Source organism: Crocuta crocuta, unplaced genomic scaffold (genome assembly GCF_008692635.1).
Source record: "Crocuta crocuta isolate KB4526 unplaced genomic scaffold, BGI_CrCroc_1.0 scaffold133, whole genome shotgun sequence".
NCBI lineage: Eukaryota > Metazoa > Chordata > Mammalia > Carnivora > Hyaenidae > Crocuta > Crocuta crocuta.
Window position 1 is genome coordinate 646,878 of NW_027529438.1, and position 24,314 is coordinate 671,191.

The 24,314-nt window shown below is 47.5% G+C and overlaps 1 protein-coding gene across 1 annotated transcript in view; it reads left to right on the plus strand.

The window, feature by feature from the left end:
- Positions 1–24,314, plus strand: part of LMX1A (LIM homeobox transcription factor 1 alpha) — a 170,496-nt gene that overhangs the window by 2,603 nt on the left and 143,579 nt on the right. Inside the window, exon 2 of the mRNA XM_077759968.1 lies at positions 91–277. Within this exon, the coding sequence (XP_077616094.1) occupies positions 91–277 (187 nt within the window). The remainder of the gene's footprint in view (positions 1–90; positions 278–24,314) is intronic.

Genomic DNA, 24,314 nt, shown 5'->3' on the forward strand with positions numbered 1-24,314 from the left:
AGTGATCAGTGATGGGAGCCGGTCCCGGCCGCCTTTCGCCGGGATGCTGGGCCAGCGCGGTTGACCCGCGAACGTCTGTTGCTGCCGTAGGCAGAGCGGTGAGCCCCAAGTCTGTCTGCGAGGGCTGTCAACGGGTCATCTCGGACAGGTTTCTGCTGCGGCTCAACGACAGCTTCTGGCATGAGCAGTGCGTGCAGTGCGCCTCCTGCAAAGAACCCCTGGAGACCACCTGCTTCTACCGGGACAAGAAACTCTACTGCAAGTATGACTATGAGAAGTAAGTGTCCGCGCCGCCCGGAGCGCGCCCCCCAGACAGGCACCAGCCGGCGCGGGAAACTCGATCCTCCTGTAGCCCCATCCGCTTCCGGGAGGCTCGGGAGGCGCCCGCACGCGCCGAGGCGCACAAAACCCATTCACCCCCAGCTTGTACACCGCCCCGGGCTGCGGGGAAGCGCGCGCCGGGCCGCAGAGGGGCGCGAGCGACGGCTGCCTGCACCGTGTGCTCGCCGCTTTGCAGGCCCCCCAGGCTCCAGCTTGACGCTCCTCCGTGGGGGCTCCCACCCCGTAAGCTCGTTCCCGTCTCTCCCCTTCACGCGGATGCAACGCCCCCCGCCCCCGTGCTGCCCGGAGCTCTCGTGTCCGCGCGGGTTCCCACGCCGCCTCACCCACGTACCCGCGCCGCGCACGCGCTTCGGGCGAGCGGTGCTCCCTGAGTGCTCCCACGGCGTCCGCGCGCGCCTTTCCGGCTCGGCTGGGTCCGCTGGCCGTCGCGACAGATTGGGCTCAGACAGGGCGCTGCTGCCCCTCTGAGCTCCGCGCACACCCTGTTTGCCTTTTCTCTCACTGTCCCCGACCCGACCCCCCTGCCCCGCTTCTCAAAAACTCTGGGGGCGCAGCTGCAGTTAGGCCAGAAGCGGGGCCTGATTTGAGGCTCCCTCCTCATCCTCGCGTGGGTGTGGACTGCAGCCTTGCAGAGCATTCAGCGCTCTCCTGCCCACGGGGAACGTTCTGGTGTGTTGTGAGGAGACTTAGGAGGCAGGTATTTAAGAAAGTAGATTATTGTGAATCTAGATTTCTGTAATGCCTGAAGCCTGGATGCGGCAGGGAAGAGGGAGTTAGAAGGATTTCCTGGTTCTCACCAGGCAGGCCCGGAGTTGCTGAGTGGGTCCGTGGAGAGGGAACTGCTTTTCCTTGTCACAATGGCCAGTTTATAGGGACCCCGGCTTCGCATAGCTGCGCAGGGCATCGAAGGAATGCAAAGGGGCTGAAACGCAGGCCTCTGGTTTTGCACACTAGCACTGGTATCTGTGAGTGAGTGGACGCGCGCGTGCGCAGGCAGAATTCTGCATTCGTTACTGGTGCATAAAAGGGGCCGCACTGCTGAGGATAATCGAGGGAGGGGCCGTGTGCATGGAGAGCAGTGCCTATCACGTTGTTAAAAACACAGCGAAGGGGGTGTGTGTGCCGAAGTCCCCACGTAACAACGACAGCGAAACGCGGAGAAGGAACAGATAAAGCTTCTTTTCAGTGTTGTGTGGGCTGTGGAGTTGCCGAAAACCGGCAACTGCGTTTATACCCAGTGACCAAACACACAATTATTTTTTCTGCCGCCCAGTGCTCCTTTGCCATAGTATACTTGAATTTCACCCTCACGTGGAAAGGGTACTGGCCATTCATACTTGTTTTGAAAAGAGAACTTTACATTTTTCGCACTCAAAAGAATACATGTTGGATTTGGGGTGAGTTGGACCCTAGAGAAACGTGGAGAGAAATGAAAACACACGGACCTCTTTCCAAAGTGGTAATTATGGTTAACATTTTTTAAAGAAGACATGCCTGTATCTGTTCTGGGTTGTCTGTTGCCGCAGCGTCTGAGTGAAAAGTGCAATTTTGGGGGAATTAAGCAGATTTCGCTCACAGAACTTCAAGTATCACCTTTGGATAAAGCTTTTGGTGGATTGCTCTCTNNNCCCCCCCCCCCCCATCTTGCTTTTCATCTAAAGGTTTTGGGATTGTGTAGACCCAATCTTTATCTTTCTGCTTATAGATTACTGAAATGTCCACATCCTTCAGGCATAACACTAGCGAATTCAAAAGTATTGGAGCTTAGGAAAGGATTTGGGTTGTGAATTTCTATTCTGTTTGTTAAAAAAAAATCACGAATCAAAGAAGGCTTACGGGTCAACACAGCTGTCTGGCCAGTCAGATCTTCTTTAAGGAAGTCAGGCCATGTCAAGAGGGGAAGAAACAGTTGTTGTAAAGTACTTAACACAACAATGTCCCTTCCATTTCAGCCCCCAGGTTTGGCCTCGGTTTGGGCTGATTAGCCCACTAGGGTCAGTTCTCCCCTCACAGCTATTTCTGCAAAGGGAAAATTGCAGGGATCAACTTGCCAGCTGTTGGCCAGAACCAAGAAGATTTTGTAAAGGGGTGCGAGCCGCATTGTTCAGAGAGTTGTTGGTGTTACAATGAGCGATTTCAGTTTCAATTTTAACATATAGTCCGGAAACGCAGATGTCAGAGCGGGTTGCTTGCACTCTTTAGCACACTGCATGCTATCAGCACTGGTCTGGGCTCAGCTCCTCAATTTTTTTTTTTTTTTTAAGATGAGGATTGTTTCTCCTCTGTTCTCAGTCCCAATCCCATTCTTCTTCCAACAGAATGGGGTTTTAATATGTCTGATCATCGTAATGGCATTCGCACGCAGGGTAGCTGCTGTAGGAGAGGAGGGAGGTTTGTGTGTTTGTTTCAGAATGAAGCTCCATGCAAATTCCTCTCTTTAGCAAGCTGTTGTTCTCTATGCCAGCCTCTGGGCTACCCACCAAATGAGAGGCTCTGAGACTGGGTCTCAGAGCTGCCTTCAGGGGGCTTGTAGCCTGGCCCTTTCACCTTCTGTCTTCTCCTAACTATCAACTCTTTCTGAGAAGCCTCTTGCAAGTGCAGGCGAGGCATTGCCTAGAAGCTCTCCAGCCCGATCAGATCTTTATCCTCCAGAGGGACAGTTCCACTTCAGATAATCCTCAGGAGACAGCCACAGAGAGCACTTTTCCTCCTTAATAAATAGATATTTAAAAATAGTTTTGCCCTTTTGGGCCAACGGAGAGGGAGAAGAGATGGAAGGGGGTCAGTGAGGAAGCATGTCATAAAAACACAGATGGATCAGTGCCCTGCACTCCAGATCCGCCAAGTTTGAGGGCTGCTCCTATGCATTAAAATGAAAGCATGTACATATAGCTCACGCGCCGTCTTCGGCGAAGGTCATAAACATAATGTTAGAGAAAGCGAGTTTATTATATTTATTTTAGCCATTTGTCTGTGCATTTCTGGCCTGTGGGGCCAGTTTTGCATTTGAATTATTAGCCTCCCTTCTTCGTGATGTCAGGTGGCCAGCTAAAAAGTGAAGATCCTACTCTGTCAACTAGTTGTTACACCTTCTTGGTGTCAAACACCAAATTTGTCTAATTAAAAAAAATGGAATCGACAGTGGCATCTTAGACACAGCCATTCATTTAAAACTTAAAGGACGTTTTGTTAAATATTTGTCTCCTACGTTATGACACCCTTAGGAATCATTTATCTTCTGATCATCCAAAACAAATAAGCGTTTAAGGCCAGAGCGTAGAGCACTGATTTATGAACGACCACAGAAATGGAAGAATTGGAGGTGATCTTTTCTGTGCATGACAGGTCATCACACAAAAAGAACTAGTTAGGTGGGATGATACATTTACGGAACTGGTGAAACTGTACTAGGCAATATAAAACACAAGGATGCTCTATAGGTATGGACGTTTAAAAACTGGATTCAACTCTTTTCAGCGTTCCTGAAAGTTAGCAGACAACCAAAATATTTTCCAGCCTCGGGGGACTTCTATTTTTATAACTGTTGTTCCTTATTTAACTGAGTTCTCTGTGATCTGGGTAGTTAGGAGTTTTCCCTGAATTTGTTCCAAACAAATACTGTAGTCGGACTCCAGCGAGAGACCGAAGAGGCTGGGAATCACGGGAATGTGGTAATACAATAGATAATTAAGCCTTCTGGAAGGGATCCCACATTTAAATCGAGTTTATATCGTTTCTTTCATGTGCCTGGCAGCTCCGTGGGTCAGCCGGGGCCCTCTTCCCTCACATGTGAAGTTTGTCATTATCCCTTAGATTGTTCTGGACATCCTAGGAGCAGTGTGGGATAACTCTGCTGTCATCAGAGCTGTTCTCATAACATCGCAGCTCCTCACCAGTTTTCGGACGGCAGGGACTAAATCGGGGCAAAGTGCATATCACGTTTAGAGCTTTCTCCATATCTTGCCTTCGACCTGCTGATTGGCAAGCCCTCCGGAAAAAAAAATGGCTGAGGTAATGAGCTCTATTAGGACCCGTAATGAACTAATCCCGCATTTTATCAAGGTAGCGTAGGATGTGTGTGTAGGAAGGAGAATTGGTTCGGTTATATTACTGTGACATTATTTGCAGATCAGAATTGGGCATGCAGTTCCTCCTAAAGGGAGCCCACAGATGAAATTACAGAGGCAATTGTTTTTTTTTTTTTTTTTTCGTTTTTTTTTTTTTTTTTCGTTTTTTTTTTTTTTTTTGCTTTTTTTTTTTTTCTGTCCGCACTTTATCTTTTGCTGGCCTATCTACTCCTGGCATAATAAAATCTAAGGAATATAAAAATCAAACACAGCTAGGTAATAAATTGATGTCTGCATTAAATTGCAGGGGGTGGTTAGCCCGGGATAAGCACCGTCCACGGGCTGTGCGGGCGTCAGTGCAGGCCGCGTAATCTCTTTTTATATTTCGAGGGGGATTGGAAACAGTCCTTCCTCAGAGGTGTTTTTTTTTTTTTTTTTTTAAATATGTCCTGGTCCCTGGGTAGGTCCTCCTTGGAATCTAAGACCTACAATTTTGAAATAAAATATTTTTGAAATAAAATTAGACAGCACAAGTAGATATTAATAGTATTGTGGGAATTAGATATGAACATTGCTTTTCAGAGTAGGTTATGGGATTCTTTTGATCCTTACGTAAGTGGAACACGTTATAAAAACTTTTTTTACCCGATCCAGTTTTACCCACTCGAGTCCTGGGACTTTTGTCGTCCACCTGGGTGAGGAATTGCTTTTGCTGTCAGATTTTAGGGACAGGAGCTTTCCTGAGAGTTCATTATTGGTCTTGCATTTTGGTTTCATTTTTCTTATTTCTAACCTTTGTATTAACCAAAATCCGGTTACTGATTTTTTAGAGAAGCCTCGTCGTCGTTGCCTTTTAATTCTGGAAAAATTGCTTCGGAGATAATGAACAGGTACCTGTTTCTCTAACGGGAATGATTCCGTCTCTTAAATGATCAGCTACTGATTTTTTACGGTCAAAGAAATTATTTGGGTCACAGTGTTTAGAAGCGAGCAAAGCAATGAGGATTTAAAATACTCGTTATGTTATTGGAACTTTCTTGAAGCTTCTTAGAGTAAACACCCATGCAAAATGCCATTGTTGGACCATATCAAGCACAAAATAACCCATTCTGAATCCCATTATCATGATTGTTAAGTAATTGTACAATGCTAGGAAAAAATGTGCAACCACATGGAAAGATTTGAAAATAATTTCTGCTGTAGGGCGCCTGGGTGGCTCAGTCGGTTAAGCATCCGACTCTTGGTTTTGGCTCAGGTCATGATCTCACGGTTCTTGGTATTGAACCCCAAGTCAGACTCTGTGCTGGCAGCATGGAGCCTGCTTGGGACACTCTCTCTGCCCCTCCCCCACTCGTGCTGTCTCTCTCTCTCTCTCAAAATAAAGAAATAAACCTAAAAAATACTAAAAATAATTTCTGGGGGCGCCTGGGTGGCTCAGTCGATTGAGCGTCTGACTTCGGCTCAGGTCACGATCTCATAGTTCTTGAGTTCTAGCCCCACGTCGGGCTCTGTGCTGACAGCTCAGAGCCTGGAGCCTGCTTTGGATTCTGCGTCTCCCTCTCCCTCTGCCCCTCCCCCTTGTGCTCTGTTTCTCTCTCTGTCAAAAATAAATAGACATTAAAAAAATAATATCTGTCATAACTGTGAAATCTTAGCCCTATTTTAGTGCTTTTCATTTTTGTTTTAAGTATCTTTCCAATGTGGATTTTGCAACGCCTTCTGCACCTTCCGAGGGGGCTGCTTAGCCAGCCACTTGCCAGCTGGGATGAGGAGGATCGGAGGCATCTGGGGCGGAGTGCCTCTCCTGCCCTCTGCACAGAGCAAAAGCGTTCCCCTTTTTGCTGCCCCCTAGGAATACCTGGGTTTTTCTCTAAGTCTCTTAGCGACACGTAGAACAGTGCTATTTCCAGCAGCCTTTTCAGATTTGGTTTGGGAAAGTTGGTAATTTCAGGAGCAAAGTGTGGAAACGGTTCTGATCTCATGCGAGAGCAGAGAGAAGAGGCCTTTCCCTCCCATGTGCCTGCTTTGCTGGGACCTACAGGAAAAAGCGCGCCTTAGGATTTACCGCGTCTCCCTATTTTTGACTAGCGTGAGCAGGGACGCTGTCGTCAGTTTATCACAATTAGAAGCAGTTATGATGCCGCTGCCCAGGGTCGGCTGCCTCTTTGTGCGTCTGTGTCCTATATTAAATGACACCCAGCCAACCGTCTTGCCGAAATGGAGCGCACACCTTCCAAATGTCAAATTGTTATTTTAGTCAAGCACAATGATCTGTCTCTATATTTTTAACCGAGACGAAATTAATAAAATTGCTATGGCCCTGGCATTAATTAGCAGGAGGATTAGATCTGTATCGGCTAAAAGGGAGGTGTAAACACCGTAATCTTGCTACATGTTTGTTTTCACACTCCTGAAAATAAATAAAATGAGACTTAGGGTGGGGATTAAGTTTCTCTTGGCATTAGACCACAGATTCGACTGGAATGCGGCAGAAACACTGCAGCATTAGTGAGGACATGATGGAAGGAGTCAAACTGGGGCCCCACGTTGGCTTCCCACCTTGCGTGTCTACCTGATCCCATCACAAATCACCCCATCTGGGTAGTTAAAAAAGGGTTTTGAAACCCACCTCTGTGCTGTTCTCGGTGGTGAACCGAGGCAGCCTCGTCGTCTGCGGAGCCTGGCCGGTGCGCTTGGATTAGCCAGAAGAGAAGGAAGGGACCGCCAGCTTCCCCGTCCGCGCACCGTCATGCCGTGACAACTAAAAATACAAAACGGACCGTGCTTTTCCTAGCCCTTCAGCTAAAGCTCCGCGAAGGAGTTAGTTTGGTCTCTCCCAGCCTTTCGGGATTCCACTTTGGGGATCCTATTTTGGGATACCAGCGATTCTGTCTGGCTTCTCTGACCCCAGTGTCTCCCCACCCTACCAGGTTTGTGTTTTATCGTCATTCTCCTATCGCGGACGGGCCCTGATAGATGCTGGTTCGGCCACCGTGGACCAGCCTACCTGGTCTGACAGGCCCAATGAAACTGTGTACGTGACAGATACCTGTCGCGTCCAGCATGGCTGGAAAGGGGCCGCGTGCTCTGTCTGGCGTTCACATCTGGCCCCGTCCCATCCTGCCTCCCTCTCACTCCCCTGGGCCCTGTGGAATTCTAGTAACTTGACTCTTGCCAGCATCAGATACTACTTACAAACCATGTCATCAGCTGCCTCATTTTCCCCCCCAGGTCCTCCTTATGGACCATTAGTCCTCTTTTGATTTGCTCACTTGGAGGAAAGTAATCTGTCTTCTGGACGTAAAAGTCATAGTGCTGTCACACGGCCACCCACTTATGGACCAGGGCTCAGCTCAGTAGTTGGCAAGGGGCGTAACCCTCAGGCTTGCCTGATCCCATGACCATTGCTCTTTGGGTGACCACATAGGGGCCTCTGAACATCTGCTGAGCATGCCTGGTCCCTCCATGGATGCCGCCCTATGTCCTGGCACGCTAAATGGACGTTTTTGGTGGGTCAGAGAGGCGCCTGGGTCTGATGCTGTCGCCGGTAAAACAGAAGGAGTCATTCGGTGAGAAGCCAGTTAATGTCGTGATTGGATGTGAAAAGCACCATTCATCCTCTGCTTTTTACGGCTTCTCTGCACGTGGCCCTTCTCCAGCCTGGAAAGAGCCAGCCTTTATCTCTGGAGCACCAGGTTCTGCTGCTGGGTGCGGGGGGATCTTCCCAGCAGCCCCCTCTCCAGATCCACCCGCCCTTCGGCTCCGCCACAGCCACGCCCTGACTCATAGCTCTGGTGCCTCCTCCCTATGGAGCCTCAGGAACCTTTAAAAGGATTTTTGAAAACAAAACAAAACAAAACACCCCCTCCTGAACTCCAGATTAGCCTCTTAAGCTCATTAAAGTTCCTTTAAATACCAAAATGTTGGGCTCCTGGGGACGATCCCCCCAAACCATATTTTCATTCTTCACATTGTTGTCATTCACTGTGCAGCAGATCAAGGGCAGCTCCCTCTGGGCCCAGAAACGGTCCGCTCTCTCTCTGCAGGAGGGTCCAAATATGTCTTTGTTTGAGTACTCGAATAGCCTGAACCTAACTAAGCATGAGCCCATGCCAGCTTGGCCTGCGGCCCCCAGCTCTGTGCCGGAGGAGAGGTTGATGTCTCTGGCAACAAGGTGGGGCCCCGGGAGGGGAGCGGGCAGGTGAGTGGAGAAGATGTGGCTTGTCCTGTTTGCAGGAGCTTGGTAGCCCCTGGGTCCTCTCCCAGTCCCTGGGGAGAGCCGGGGTGGAGGCGTGCTCCGATGGCCTGGACTGAAAGGACGGCCCTTGTCCCGCAGAAAGAGGCTGGCTTTGGGAGCCCTGTTTCTGGGACCCCGCAGAAACGCCAGAGCCCCGTTGCTGGACTGGCACAGTTCAGAGGCAGATGTTTAGGGCCCTACCTGCCTTTCGCTTGATGCTCTCCCCTTTCCTTCAGCCTCTCTTCCAACAAGGCTCCTTAGTACACCCACCCCCTCTCCGTCATGTCAGGCTTCCTTCCCTAAAGCTGGCTCTTGGGGAGAGCTTTCTGGTTTTGACAGTGGAACAAATCCTTTTTAACATAACCATCGAGAGTTTCCTCCCCTGCTGCTGGCTCCCCTCACCCCTTCTCCTCCTGCCCCTCCTCACATTGTAGCAGGGATTCCTTTGTGCGGTACACACAGACAGTCATGGCCGCCATCTTCGCAGGGATACCGCCACAGCTCCTCCGAGACGAGGAGTGCCACGAGGTATGCCTTGGAAACCCAAAGGGGAAGAACATTCCAGAAGACCCTCCCTTGCGTTTCTTTGGCAGGAGTGTTGCTCGGTCCCTGTGCCTCTCTTTCCCCTGGGTCTCTGTGCACCTGGCATCCCTAGATTCAGCCAGAGCGCTAGTTACACAACCCTGTTTTCAAGATCTCTGCTCAGTCCTTCCTTCTTGCCTGCCTTGTGCTGTGAACCCATCTTGGGACCTTTTAAATTTCATATTATCTTGTGTATGGGCGCCAGCCTGGTCTTAGCTGACTGTCAAAGTGGGCAGGATATTATAAAATAGTGCACATTGGGATGCACATGAGAATATGGTCTTCTTTCAAAGATACTTTTTGGGGCGCCTGGGTGGCTCAGTCGGTTAAGCGTCCAACTTGGGCTCAGGTCATGATCTCACAGTTCATGGGTTCGAGCCCTGCGTCGGGCTCTGTGCTGACAGCTCAGAGCCTGGAGCCTGTTTCAGATTCTGTGTCTCCCTCTCTCTCTGCCCCTCCCCTGCTCTACTCTGTCTCACTCTCAAAATTAAATAAACATCAAATATTTTTTTTTAAAAGATACTTCTTTTAACTCGAAGGTGTTCAGTCAGAAAGGAATGACTACCTTTCAGTAGAATTTTAGGTCCTAGAAGGGGACCAGTATATGGAGATCATTTTAGACAGAAAGCAAATACTGTAACCTGGGGCGCTGTCCTGCTTGTCTGTATGTGAGGCTGGTTGTGATTACACACCCATTCCTTCTCTTCTGGGTTGTTTTCTCTATGCTCTGCCGTTGGTTGGGTCTTCCATTTCAAAAGTCTATATCCGTAGACGGAAGGGCTTGGACAGGCAGCTGTGGATGGTTGAGCCACTGCACAGCCCCCTCCATTACAGGAAGGATAACCCTATGGCAAGAGATGTCTAAGCCACGGTGTGCTTATCTGTACCAAGGAAGATGCTAACGACCTCACAGTGTTATTGTGATTAATTACATCAGAAAATGAATAGGAAAAGCTTTTTGGTAAAATACAGAGAACTATACAAGTTGGGTAATACTGTTGATTTTTTTTTTCTTTTTTGAGTAAAGTAATACAGATTCTCAGGAGCTGTGCAGGCCAGCTGTGTGGAATAGTGGCTAAGAGCATAGGACTGTGGACGCAGGGTGTCTGGGATCAAATCCTTGCTCTGTTACTCACTAGCCATTTCCTTGGGCGAGGGCCTTAACTCTCTCTGTTCCGGTTTCCTCTCTCTAAAATGGGGATGATGATAGTACCGACTTCATAGGGTCATTTGGGGTTATTTCTAGAACGTACAGGTCAATGCTTTTCTCATAGGGAATGCCACAAAAGGATGTGTTACAAAAAATGTATCCTTTTCTATGTTTTCTTTAAGATTTAAAAAAAGTTTTACAGTAGTCTCTACATTCAACGTGAGGCTCGAACTCACAACCCTGAGATCTAGGACTGCACACTCCACTGATTGAGCCAGCCAGGCACCCGGCCCCTTGTTTTACATTTTGAAGGAGTGTTCACGTGTGTTATCTCTACTGGACCTCACAACAATTTTAAGTTAGATAAAGAGAGGTGGTTTTTGTTATTGTTGTTCTCTGCCCCCCAGCCCCCTGCATTTTATAGCTGAGGAAACTGAGGCCCAGAGAGTTTAAGAACTTGCCCAAGGTCACACCGTTGGTGAAGAGGGAAGCTGGGATGCTGTTCTGCCGCTGACTCCCGGTCCTACTGCCTTTCCTCTAAATCACACCATCTGCTGCTTGAATTCTGGTGTTCACACCCCAGTGAGATCACAGTTCTCAGTTTGTCCTGTTGAACCAGCTCTTGGAAAACAAGTCCCCACCTGCTAGATACTGGAGCTTTCAGGCAGCCTGCTGACGGTCAGCTGTTTATAGATTCCGGGGCTTTAAAGGAAGTTTTTTGGATTTGGGGATTGCCTGAGTGTTTGTGTGTGTGTGTGAAAGCTGCTAGTGTACTCTCACCACTCCTGTTTATCCAACTGCACACACACACAGAGCTGTCCTGCCCCCATCCATTCCTGGCCCCTCCCCTCCGCGTCGGTCGCCATTTTTCTCTAAGCTTAGCTCTTCTTCCCCACCGGAAGAATGACAAAAAGGCAGACAAGCATCCATTTTCCTTCTCTCCAGCTCCCAGTGCTTGCTCTTGGTGGCTTGTTCTGTGAGCCCGTCTGCACATTTGGCAGCAGAACTGTTAAATATCAGATCTGGAGCCTTCCAAACATAACTTCCATCGGGACTAGCCAACAGCTGTCCATCCATTCCTTGGATAACCCCTTTCCAAGGTTTCTCCTGAACTGTGTCATGTTTTCAAGCAAGCCCCAGCCTCAGCTAGAAAAGATCCCGTTGTGACCCGGTAGGAGGCTGGTTTTCGGAATTGTTGACGCCCTCTTGTTTATTACTTGTCCTGGCTGGATTAAAAAAGGGATAATGGAGTCTTTTTAAGGAAATGAAACATTCCTGTATTGTATTATTTCACTTGCTAGCGCTGACACTGGATTCACTTAAAGCTAGTATTTTTAGAGGGATGGAATGTGTGTCTGAATTTAATCTCTGTAAACTGGTGTTCGGTGAAACTAGAAATGTCAGGTACTATACGAGGAACGGCATGCGTTTTACTGAGTTGTATGTGAATTTCTCAAATTGAAAATTAAATGAAATGTTATAAACAATTGGTCCATTGATTAAATCATTCATTCATTCGTTTAATCAAACAGACTTATTAAATTTCTCTATGTGCCAGGTATGTAAAAAATGAGTAAAATGAAGCACCGATGTATTAACAATCTAGCAGAGACCATTTAGAGACAGAAATTAAACAGATGCACAAGAGAAGAATAAGATTGTTTTAAGAGAGGCACGGCCTAGAGGACAGAGAACTGTCTTCCTTAAACCCCTTTGTTCTGCATTACTCTGTACTATTCATTATCTTCATCATGCTTATCACAATATGAAGTATGTATTTGTGGCTTTATTGCCTGTCTATGTCACTAGGCCTTAAACTCTGTGAGGGCAGGGACCTTCCTGTTTTTGTTTGGTGTGTTGTTCTTTGATTCCTGCATCTCCAGCATCTTGCGCGGTGTTTGACACAGAGTAGGCATTAGACAAATATGTGTTGGTTGAATGGTTAAGTTAGTCAATGGGTGACTTGCTTGGGGTCGTTGTAAGAGCTTCATGGAGGAGGTGACAGACAATAAAGCAATCAATATGGGCCTATTTCAAGTTGTGGTCGGCACCGAGGAGGTGATGACCAGTACATAGTAATACAGAGCCCGAGGACACCAGGCTTCTGGATATGGTACAAGAAGAGGGGAGGCCACGCAGAATGAGAAGAGCACTGGCATTTTGAGGAGTTCATCGGTGGTGGGATGACATAGCAGGAGAGAATGCCAGAGGACAGGGCAGTGGTGGAGACTTTCCAAAAGTGGGGCTGCCTGTTTGCTCTTGGAATTGGTGGTCATTGGTAATCTTACCAAGAGCAATTTCTTGGGGCACCTGGGTGGCTCAGTTGGTTGAGTGTCTGACTCTTGATTTTGGCTCAGGTCATGATCCCAGGGTTGTGGGATCGAACCTCATGCCAGGCTCTGCACTGAGCATGGAGCCTGCTTGAGATTCTCTCTCAATCTCTCTGTCTCTCTGTCTCTCTGTCTCTCCCTCCCTCTCTCCCTCTGCCCTCACCTCCCGTGATCATTCATGCTCTCTCTCTTTCAAAAAAGAGTAGTTTCATCAGAGGCATAGAAGGGATGGGACAGCATTTTAATAGGTTGTAGAGTAAAAAGTAGTGGAAGAAGGAGAGGGAGTGAGATGGCCAGCTTTTCTGAGAAGGTGGCCGCAGAAGAAAGATCAGAAGGGAAAAAAGTTAATACCTGGAGTGGAGCTGGAATGAAGGGACGGTGTCGCAGGAGGGGCTGGTTTCGAGCCTCCTTGGTGGCTAAGATGAGGTTAACTGGGAATGGGGGAGGGGGGGATCCAGGAGCGTGAGCGGCACCCAGTAGACAGAGGAGAAGCTTGGGGAAGGGCGGGGACGCCTCTAGGGCCTGGCGTCTGGCCCTGCTCTCCTCTTCCCCAGCCGTTGATTCCCTGTTCTTTTGTGCCCTTCTCTGGGGATTAGCTGGAGGTGACACCACAGAACGGAGGCCAACAGCAGGTGGGTCTGTTTGCCGTCACTGCTCAGGTAGCCCCTGCCGCTTCCCACATTGCTGCTTTCCCAAGGCCACCCTGCTTCGTGGGCCTGAGGCTCGAGCCTGGGCCTTTCTTCTTCAGACACAAGCTATCTTCGTGTGAACCTCCCTTGTCTGTCCTTTCTCTGTCTCCGCTCCTCCTCAGTTGGAACTCCAGTGTGGTCCGAGGTGTGCAGCGTGTGGTTGGCTCCCCCGGACGGGTGTGCAAGCCTCCCCAGGCCCGGGACTGGGGACCTGTGCTTGGCACCTGGACCCTCCACACACCTGGCAGTTGAAGGGCTTTTGCTTCCTGACACTCAGGAGAAACCTGAAGAGAAGAGTGTCCAGGATGGGGGTGCCATCCTCCTGTTGGCCATGGCGGCCCAGCGTCCCCACCTGGCTATGGTCTCTTTCACATGACTGGCCGGTGTGTTCACTTCCTCAGACTGGAGACTAGAACGAGCTAGAAGATAGCAGCGCATTTTTTCCCCAGAATCCTTGAGCCGTAATCCTGCCTTTGCCTCTACTTTGGCTGGTGGGCCTGGGCAACTCACTTAATCTCTTTGAGATTTGACGGCTTGCCTCAGTGCCTTTGCTTTGAACTCTCGGAGGTGTGAAGCGTGGCCACACTCTGTCTGATGTGCACAGTGTGGGAATCGTAATGTTTTTGAGGGAGAGCAGTGTATGGTTCGGCACAAATCATTCCCTAAGTCTAGGGCTGTCACACCCCTAAGGCCCTAGGAAAGAAAAGGCAAGGGTCATGAGGGGCCAGACCTCTTAACTTAGAAGAGGGTTATACTAAAATTGGTGCTAACACGGAAGCTGAGTATTTTTCGATGGCTCTGCCCCTGTGGCCAGTAAATTCAGTGGGAAAAATCAGTGACAGGTTATTTGCTATCGTAGATACCCAGCCGATTCATAGAATGAATTTTCCTACTTGTCAACTGGTTGTGGAGCTTAGTTTAGGCTGAGCTCCACAGTGCTAGAAGGGAAAACTGTGTGGAGAGCTGTAATACAAATTTCGACACTTCATGATGTATTATTTTTCAATTTCCCCATTGACAGAGAGCAAGGGCCAAATGGACTGTATTCTTCTAATGGACACAGTGGGATTGTTGGAAACGCATTAGTAGCCAAGCCTAGTTAATATCAGCTCAGGTAAATGCTCTTCCTCACTGGCCCCTTTCTTTCAACTCAATTATTAAAGGATTATAGGACTTCCCCAGTGAGCTCCCTTAAAAATTTAATGATGTACAGTGTTGCAGGGGTCGAACTGTTACCATGAAGTGATTCAGCTTTGCCCTGATATTGCTGGTTAATCAGAGAAAGAGAAGGCTCTGAAGCTGTAATATGGTAAGACCCACATGCAGTCAAGTCACACGCTGTGGCATCTAGGCAGCTCATAGTCCTGACTTTTTACCAGATGGAGCCGATATCTGTGAACAAGATGGAGGGAGACTATATGCCACCTGTGGCCCTCCGTCCCGAGAGTACTTACTCTTTCTTAGATTTGAATAGTGCTTTTAGGGGAAGCAATGGAGAGAGAACATATGTATGGGGTCATTTGGCTCTCAGTGGTCACTTTTAGCCTTCTTGAACATGAAGCATGTGCTTTGAGTTGCCCTTTTTTGGTGGGGGGAGGGAGCAATAACACACACATACATGTGTGTGATGCACTAGGTCCTTTTGTAGATCTGGGGCTATGCACGTGTGGGATCACTGGACAAAGTCAGAGGTGGCCTGGGGCCGGAGAATAGAGTCAGCACTTGTTAGTTTCTGTGAGGACCCAACCCGTATCCTCAGACTCATCAGCATCTAAAGAGAAATACTGAGCCAGTAGCCACAACCAAGCTTCAAATCCATGGATGTCAGAGTAGGTAGTGTTCTGGATGTGCAGGTCTGCAATGGGGAGTGCAGCGAGGAATGAATGGCTGGCGCTTTCCAGGTTGGTGGCACCTGTCTTAATTGCCATGTCCCCATGTACCTCACTGAGAGCCCAGTTGATGAATCAGCATTTAGAGGCACTATATTTCAAGGGTCATTTATAATTGTAAAGACCTGTTTGGTATAGGATCTCCTGGCGGTTTTGGTGGTGGTGTTTTGGGTTTTAAATCCCATTCCTTATTTAGTTCTAAGATTGGAGTTCAGGGAACTCTGGATGGCTCAGTCAGTTGGCTCTTGATTTCGGCTCAGGTCATGATCCCAGGGTTGTGGGAATCAAGCCCCGCTCAGCATGGAGCCTGCTTAAGATTCTCTCTCTCCCTCCCCGGCTTGCATGCTCTCCTTCTAAAATAAAAACAAAATAAAAAAACAAAAAAATGCCTTAAAGTTGGAGTTCAGGTTATCATTTTTCACGTATAGTTTTCAATTTTCCCTTCTAAGAGGTGCATCTGTCTTGACTCACTTTCTTTTCTCTCTGCACTGAATTTCCCATTTAATTAAGAATATTGTTATAATTAGGGTAGCATCTAGAACCATGATCCTACCCCTTAGTTTGGGCCAGCCTGAAAGGTAAATTTTACTTCATTCACCGATTTTCCTATTTAGCTATATTTCAAGAGGACCTACTCTATGCTAGGCAGTGTTACGGGCCCTGGGGAGAGAATTGTGAACAATAACAAAAAGAGAACCCTTCATTTCATGGGGTTTACATTCTCGAGGGGAAAGAAGACAACAAAGAGACGAAAACCACCTTCCCCCTACTATCCACAAATTTGACTTTTCTTCCTGCTTAAATACCCATCTATTTAATGCTGCAACCCACCCCTACGATCACCACTACCCCATAACATGTCTGTATTTTCTATTTTTCCAGCCACTAACCACCTTCCAGCGCATGCTGTAATTTACTTTTTTATTATGTCAATATATCATCTCCCCCATTGGAATGTAAGCCTCATGAGAACAGAGCCTGGGACATAGTTTTGTTTACTAGTCCAATGCCTAGAACATAACAGGTACCCTGTGCTCACAGTAGATGGCTCGGAGTGACCGAGTCATTGATAAAGCTGTCTCGTACCAGCAGTAAACAGAGCGGCAGACAGGAGGTGATTCCAGGATATTCCCCTGAGCTGAGTACTTACTTCATTGAATTGGTGAAGATGTGAGGGGACAGGGGGCAGACTGAATTGGTGAAAACATGGGAGGAGAGGGGGCAGAGGGGGCCATGGGAACAAGACTTTCCTTGGCTGTGGACAAGATAATGTATTTGCCCCCGAGCTCCATTATTTTTTTTTTTTTCCATAGAAGACAGAGAAGTGGGGAAAATGCCGAGGAGACAAGTGAGAGAAAAATCTAGCAGTGTTGATACTTGAAGACTCTGGAGTAGAGGTTTTAAACTTGGGTCTTGTTTCAAGATATGCATGAGTCCTTCGAATTATTTTCCCAGAAGTGTGTGTGTGTGTGTGTGTCTGTGTGTGTCTGTGTCTGTGTCTGTGTATGCGCCTGCACACATGCTTTTCTGGGTCTGTATTGTCAGATCTAGAAGCTGCCTGTGATCCCCCAAATGGATAAGAGTTGGTGATGTGGAAGAAAGGAAGGCGTGAGGCACATTCTCACATGGAGGTTATGAGAATGGATGGCAGGAAGCCAAACATACCCCTTACCCCATCTCCCCACACGGACAAGGGTTCAAATCTCAGCTCTGTTAGTTGGCAAATTAAGCTCTGAGCAGTCTGCCTCCTTATTTCAAAAAGGCAGAAACTATCTCTTTATCTATGTTACAGGGATCAAAGATTATGTGTGTTTATACAGCATCTAGTAAAGATTCTCAGTAGATGGCAGCTAATTATACTAATAATTTACTCACTAATGTTCAGCGCTGCCAGCCAATTGTAGATTATGCCCATATGGGCAATTTTCTTCTCCTACCACGCGTTTGTTTCCTTCATTACTTTTAAACCTCAGCATTACTTTTCTAAGAATCCTCAGTGGATATATCTAATATTTTAAAAGGACATAAAGGCAGACAGATTGCCTGTAAAGTGAAAACACACATCAGATGCAAGAAAGGAAAATCAAGAGCAAGAAATATTTGGTTTGAGAACAGGAGCTTCCAGACAGATAAAATCTGCTTCCCATTGTTGGGTTATACAAACTGACTGATAAACTTAAGCTGCAGGCATCCAGTATTTATTTGTTACATTAATCCTACACTGCAAGATAATTAGCAAATTTGTTAAGTAGGCTTATGTTTGCCCTTCTTTGCCAACAATTATGATCATCTGTTGGCCACTGAAGGTTGAACTGAGTTCTCCTGACTTGATTACAGCTGTCAGGAGGAAATCATACACTTGAATTTCGCAAACGTGAACTTTCTAAGTCTCCTATTACATTTAACAGAGGCTTAGTCTCTCTCAGAAGGTACCCATAATGATAAGACTTATTAAGTTATTGATTTTCCTTTATTTTTTTAAAAAAAAGTTTATTTATTTTGCGAGAGAGGGAGAGGGAGAGCGAGAATCCCAAGCAGGCTTCATGCTGTCAGCATGGAGCCTGATGTGGGGCTCGATCTCATGAACCATGAGACCGGGACCTGAGCCAAAATCAAGGGGTGGACACTTAAGCAGCTGAGCCACCCAGGTGCCCGGATCATCCTCTGTCAACAAAGCAGCAGAATGGACCCTAATTAATCAATTTGCTAATAGTAATTTAGCCAGTGCTGTACACTCCAATTTTCAAGTACGATAAGTTAATTTATGTTTATATTGTGAGTATTTTAGTTTTTTTGAGGGAGTTCAAAGTTGTTATTTGCTTTTTTAAATTTTTTAAAGAATGTTTTATTTATTTTTGAGAGGGAGAGAGACAGTGTGAGTAGGGGAGGGTCAGAGAGAGAGGGAAATACAGAATCTGAAGACAGGGTCCAGGCTCTGAGCTAGCTGTCAGCACAGAGCCCGATGCGGGCCTCGAACCCACGAACCGTGAGATCATGACCTGAGCTGAAGTCGGACGCTTAACCGACAGCTACCCAGGCACCCCAAAGTTGTTATTTGTATTTTATTTTTAAAATCACAGTTTCTCTCTACTCTTCTAATACTTACTTTGAAGGGACCATGAAAACTACTGGCAATGGACGCAGAGAGATTAAAAGAGAAAAGTCTGGAGGGTGTATGATAACAGACACTACGTCATGTGGTCGTCATCCCAATCTCATGCCAGATGAGGATACTGAGGCTCACAGAGGTTGAGCCGTGGCCCCAGTGTCACCTGGTTTCTAAGTGGTGTTGAGGGGAATCAGGCTCAGGCTTTCCAGAGCTTTCTGCACATGTCACAGCTGCTTGGTCTGTGTGGCAATGCCCTGGATATACAGCCCATTCTCATTGCCAGGTTGCGTGGAAAGGTCCTGCCAATCCTTCTGTGGAAATTTGTCCCAGTTTTGGGACAGTTCTGTTGCTGAGCACATAGGTTTAAGTCACCGTAGGAAGACGTTAAATGGTTAGCCTGGACATAGTTGCACAAAGCTGACAGAACAGTGACGGAGAAACAAAATCAGCAGTGATGAGTGTGTTAACTTGGTAAATGGTTCCTTCTGCCATTTTGTCAGGGTTTAGGCATACATAAATCTGACCATTAATTACTGTAATTGTATCTTGAGCATAAGAAATACTTGTATATTATATATATGTATATTTGATATGTATAAACACATAAACATGTGGAATAATTAGGTTTTAGTGATAGAAGGTACTTCATAAATCATGGATAGCATAATAGTGAAAAACAGGAGACAAGACTGCCTGATTTCTAATCTTTATTTTTCAAGTCATCTTCTATAGATGGCATAGAGCTAAGTCTTTCTTATATATCCATTCTGACAATCTCTTTCTTTTAGTTGAAGTATTTTGTCCATTAGTATGTAGTGTAATTATTGATATAGTTGGATATACCATTTTGCTATTTTTATGCTATTTTATTTTCTGTTTTGTTTTTCCTTTCTATTTATGCACTCTATTTTTTTGTTCTCCATTTCTCCTTTCATGCCTTCTTTTATTTAATGGATTTTAAAAAGAATTTTATTTTAGTGTACTTATTGGCTCTTAACTATATTTCTTCATTGTTTTTTTTAATGCTTGTTCCCATATTATAGGGATTATAATACGCATCCCTAACCATTGGTATTATAGCATTGCACATAGTACATAAATTCCTTGGGACTATATATACCCATTTTTTCTCTCTTATTCTGTTTGCTGTAGTTGTCAGATTTTTTTCCTCTATTATTTGGATTGTGTAATTTCTGTTGATCTATATGTAAATTTATCAACACTTTCTTTGTCATCTTCAATCTGTTATTAAGCTAGTTGAGTAAAGTTTTAAATTTCGGATATGGTACCGTTCAGTTCTGGAGCTCATGTGTCCAATTACAGTGGCCTTAAGAAACATATGGCTACTTAAGTTGAATACAGGGAAAAATTCAATTCCTCTGTTGCACTAGCCACATGGTAAGTACTCAGTGGTCACATGTGACTGGGAGCACTATTTTGGGCAACAAAAATGTAAACAAATTCTATCATTGCAGAAAACTGTGTTGAACAATTCTGTTACAGAATCTCTATTTGGTTGTTTTTTATAATTTGAATTTTTTAATATTTCCTGTCTTTTCTTTCTTTTTAAGCTTTTGTGTTTTTTTTTGTTGTATACTAGAGCATAGTTATAATAGATGCTTTTATTTATTTATTTAAAATTCTTTTTAATGTTTATTTATTTTTGAGAGAGAGAGAGTGTGTGTGTGAGAGAGGGGGAGGGGCAGAGAGAGAGGGAGACACAGAATCTGAAGTAGGCTCCAGGCTCCGAGTTGTCAGCAGAGGGCCTGACGCAGGGCTCGAACCCACAGAGTGTGAGATCATGACCTGAGCTGAAGTCAGAAGCTCAACCGACTGAGCCACATAGGCATCCCATCTATTTGATTCTTTTTTATAATTTGAATTTTTTTTATATTTCCTGTCTTTTCCTTCTTTTTAAGCTTTTTTTTTTGGTGTATACTTGAGCATAGTTATAATAGATGCTTTAAAATCCTTGTCAGATAATAAATACTAATATCTGGGTCATTTGGGGCGAATCTCTGTTGATTGTCTTTTCTCTCAAGTATGGGTCATGTTAATGATTTTAGATCATGCCCTGGAAATGGTATATTATAGGCAACCTGAATTCCCATGCTCCTTCAAAGAGTAGTTGTATTTTAAGAAATTTCCAGTAGGCAGCTAGCTTGGTTGAACTCCAGCTGCAGACTGTTCTGTCGTGAGCTACAGCTAGGATCTCAGTTCAGCATTTTGATCCTTAATTGGGGTGCTTGGAATCTACCTAGTGCCCGATCCAGGGGCACCTAGAGATTTAGGCAGAGCTTGTACAATTTGGGGTTCCCCTCTGTGGGTCTCTCCAGGTTTCGTTTCCCACCTTTAGCTGCTGTGGGTGCCCCAAATTCTGTCTTCCGGTCCTTTCTGTCAGTAAGACTGGGGTTCTTCCATCTGAGGCTCTTAGTCACTCTGTGTGACTAAAAGCTGTCAAAACAGGAACATCACCCAGTTTTAGTCCTTTTTTCCATGTGCGCCGATTTCCCTTCAGTGTCTGCTTTTGGTTATTATCTGACACCTTCACATGGTTATTTTTTTATATTTTGCTTGGAGTTTCCAGTGATTTGTAGGGGGATGGTTGGTCAGTAGGAGCTACTCAGTCTGCTGGAAAAGGGCCTTTGTCTAGATCTTGACTCAGCCTCTTGCTGTGTGACCTGGTGACTACCTCTTATGCCTCAGTTCCCTGTCTGTAAAATGGGAATCATAATACCAGCCTTACAAGACTGTTGCAGAGATAACCTAAGTGCAGTAAGCACGTGTAGAGTTATTGCGGGCACAGAGTAACTGCTCCGTGCTAGCTGCTGTGAATATTATTCTGATCTCAGTCTTGCCATTGTGCGTCTGGGGAAGCCGCCTGGCCGATGGGTGATTCAGCCGGCACTGAACCCTAATTGTCAGCTGGGCCACACATACTCTCCACGCACACACGCAACAAATAAATATGTCAATCTTAGAGATGGCTACTTGCCTGTCAAAAATATTTGTGATTCTTTGATGTGCTATAACTCTTTATAAATTATTTTGTTTCCGTGAGATCTGATTTTTTGAGAGGTCAGAGGGCAGTCTGCCAGATTTTACCAACAGCCTTTTCTGCCAAATGCCACTAGACTTTTTCTTCCCTCCATTTTATTACCTTTCGTGCACCTGCATCACGGCAAGGCTTTTGGGGGGAGTTCTTTTGGCCTGTGGCCCCTTACTCCCGTCCACCACGTTGCTCTGTCCTCCTTTCCTGCTTTGTGGGACTGTCCAATTTCACTCCCTTTCCTTCATTCATGAGTTGGCCTTTCCAGACCCACGTCGTGCTAATTGCCCTTCACTGAATGGTTGCTGACCTGTCTTGGGGACAGGGAGGCCCAGTCTTGCTGCAGAGGTGTGGGTGGGACAGCCCAGCAGCTCTCAGCTCAGGACTGGCTCTCACCGCGGGGCCAGATGTGTGCCTGACGCACACCGACACGGTCACGGGCATCGTTTTGTATTTGGGGATGCTGCCCCAGAGAGGCCAATCGCTTCTTCTCTCCTGACGCTTGCACCGTGAGCCCAGATGGTCTGGGGGGAGCTGCGTTCTTTCCGTGGGGATCTGAGGTAGGACAGGAGGCCCGAGAGAGCGAGGTAATAGGCACGCATCTCTCCTATTATTCAACAGGAGATCTAGAACTCCTCGGAAGGTTAAGGCCTGCCTTGGTTGCCTCTGGGAGTGTGACTGGAGGGCAGGGGTGAATCTTTCTGTTGGCCCCTTCCCTGAGGTCCCCTCCACGGCTGCCCAGCAGGAGGCTGCCAGCCACACGCCCTGCGGGTGGTCCCGCCTGGTGAATCACCTGTTCTCCATCTTTGCTGGGTTCCGGGCCAGGTGTGGGGACAGGCTTGTCGCAGGGTGGGGCCCCCCCAGAGGTACAGTGGGGAGCGTGTGTTTCCAGGGCTGCGGGGTTTGTATCAGACTCCTGTGTCGACGGCTCGCTCTCGGGCAGTAGCTTGGGGGGACCGCCTTTGTGCCCAGCCACAGAAAGGGGGACCTTCGTATCTCTGCGCCCTGCTCCCGTCACACTCTGACACTTCGTTGCTGGGGCTGGAGAAAGCGCTTCCTTTCTCCCCAACACGCATTGCGGGAGCAGGTACTTGGCCCAGTGGGCAACTGGTCAAAATCCAGAGGTTCCTGCGTGAAATTGTGAGCAAGTGCCAAACAATTTTGCACTTGCACCAATTTTGCACAATTTTGCACCAAACAAAAAAGCTTGGTGTTTTTGTTAGGGGGTCTCCCCTCCTCCCCCCGAGTTTGTGTCCGGTGCTCTTCTTCTCTCCCGGCCACTCTTACCATTCTTCCACCCCCTGGTCTGGACCCGGGAGCCAGGGCAAAGGAAGCCCTGAAATTTCCAGGCCTCCAGAGTCGGTGGAAATATTTTCCATTGAAGCTCCTTGTTGGGCTCTCTAAGCAGAGTAGGTGGCTGCCTGCAGCCCTGGCCTCTCCCCACCTTTGAGAAATCCGCAGTAAAGGCCTCTTAGTGAGAAGGATTTACAATTGAGACAATGCCGCTTTCACAGCTTTTAATTACACTTGACTCCTTCCAAAGCCTCCCGCTGGCAGGAGCTACCTTGTTGAAAAGGGACGGGATCTGGGCTGAGCTCCGTGCGGGAGGCTGGAGGGGGGAGGGCTCCCAGGAGGTGGTGGGTGTGCAGACCCCCGTGGTCCACAGTCCGCAGTCCCCTCCCTGGCCGAGGAGCGCTGCCCAAAAGAAACCTGAGCTTGCCCGTGGGCGGTGACTGCCAAGTGCCGTGTCCCGAGCAGCACAGGAAGGCCGCCTGTGCATCCGGTGTCTCCTCGAGTGGGTTGTGGGACAGGACTCCGCTCCAGGACAAGGCGGTGGCCTGCTCCCGCCTCCTGAGTGTCCTGCACACCCAGAGGGCTGGCATGATGATCTGGCATCTCTCTCTCTCTCTCTCTCTCTCAAGTCAGGCTTGACTCTGTCGAGGTCAGGATGACCTGGAGCTTTTTCTGGGTGTCCACGTCTGTCTGCTGCAGCAGCTCCTGGAAATGTGGCGGAGGCTGTAGTTGGTTCTGGATGAAGTGCAGAGGTAGCGAGCATTAGCCCGTGATTTGGGTTGGGATCTCTTCTCTCCTTGGGGTGCTGCGTCTTCTTCCTTCTGGCCCCTCTGTGGTCTCTCTCCGTAGTCCTTCTGTCTCTTATACCTACCTTCTGGCCACCAGTGAATTCATCCACTCTCCTAATTTCAGCTGGTGTCCCGAGGAGAGGGACTTTTGAATCTGGAAGATCCCCAGCCCACCTCTACCCTAGCCTCTAGAGCTGTGTTTTCGGTGGCCTAGCAAGGAGGTTTTTAAAAAATAAATGTTTATTCATTTTTGAGAGAGAGCGAGAATCCTGAGCAGGCTCTGAGGTGTCAGCACAGAGCCTGACATGGTGATTGAACTCAAGAACCATGAGACCATAGGCTGAGCTGAAGCCGGAGGCTTTACCGACTGAGCCACCCAGGCGCCCCCTAGCAAGGGGATTGGAGGCTGAATTGTTGAGCCAACCGGAGAGGTTACGGTTGGGTTTGTGCATCTCAGCCTGGTTGTCGTGGGAGGGGGGCTGCCCTGGGCATTGGAGGGTGTTGAACAGCTTCTCTGACTTCTGCCCACTACACAGATGGCCAGTCTCAATCGTGACAGTCAGGAAACTCTCAACACTGCCACATCACTGGATCTTCCTGGGGGGAGGGGGGAAATCTCCCCCAGGTGAGAGCCACCGGGGTGTGGCAATCCTAGCCACCAAAACCACAGAGCGCTGAGCTTGTTGAGGGAAATAGAGGACTTAGGTTTTCGAGACTTGATACTAGATGTTTTGGCAGAAAACAGCGAGAGGGGGGTGCCTGGGTGGCTTAGTCGGTTAAGCGTCCGAC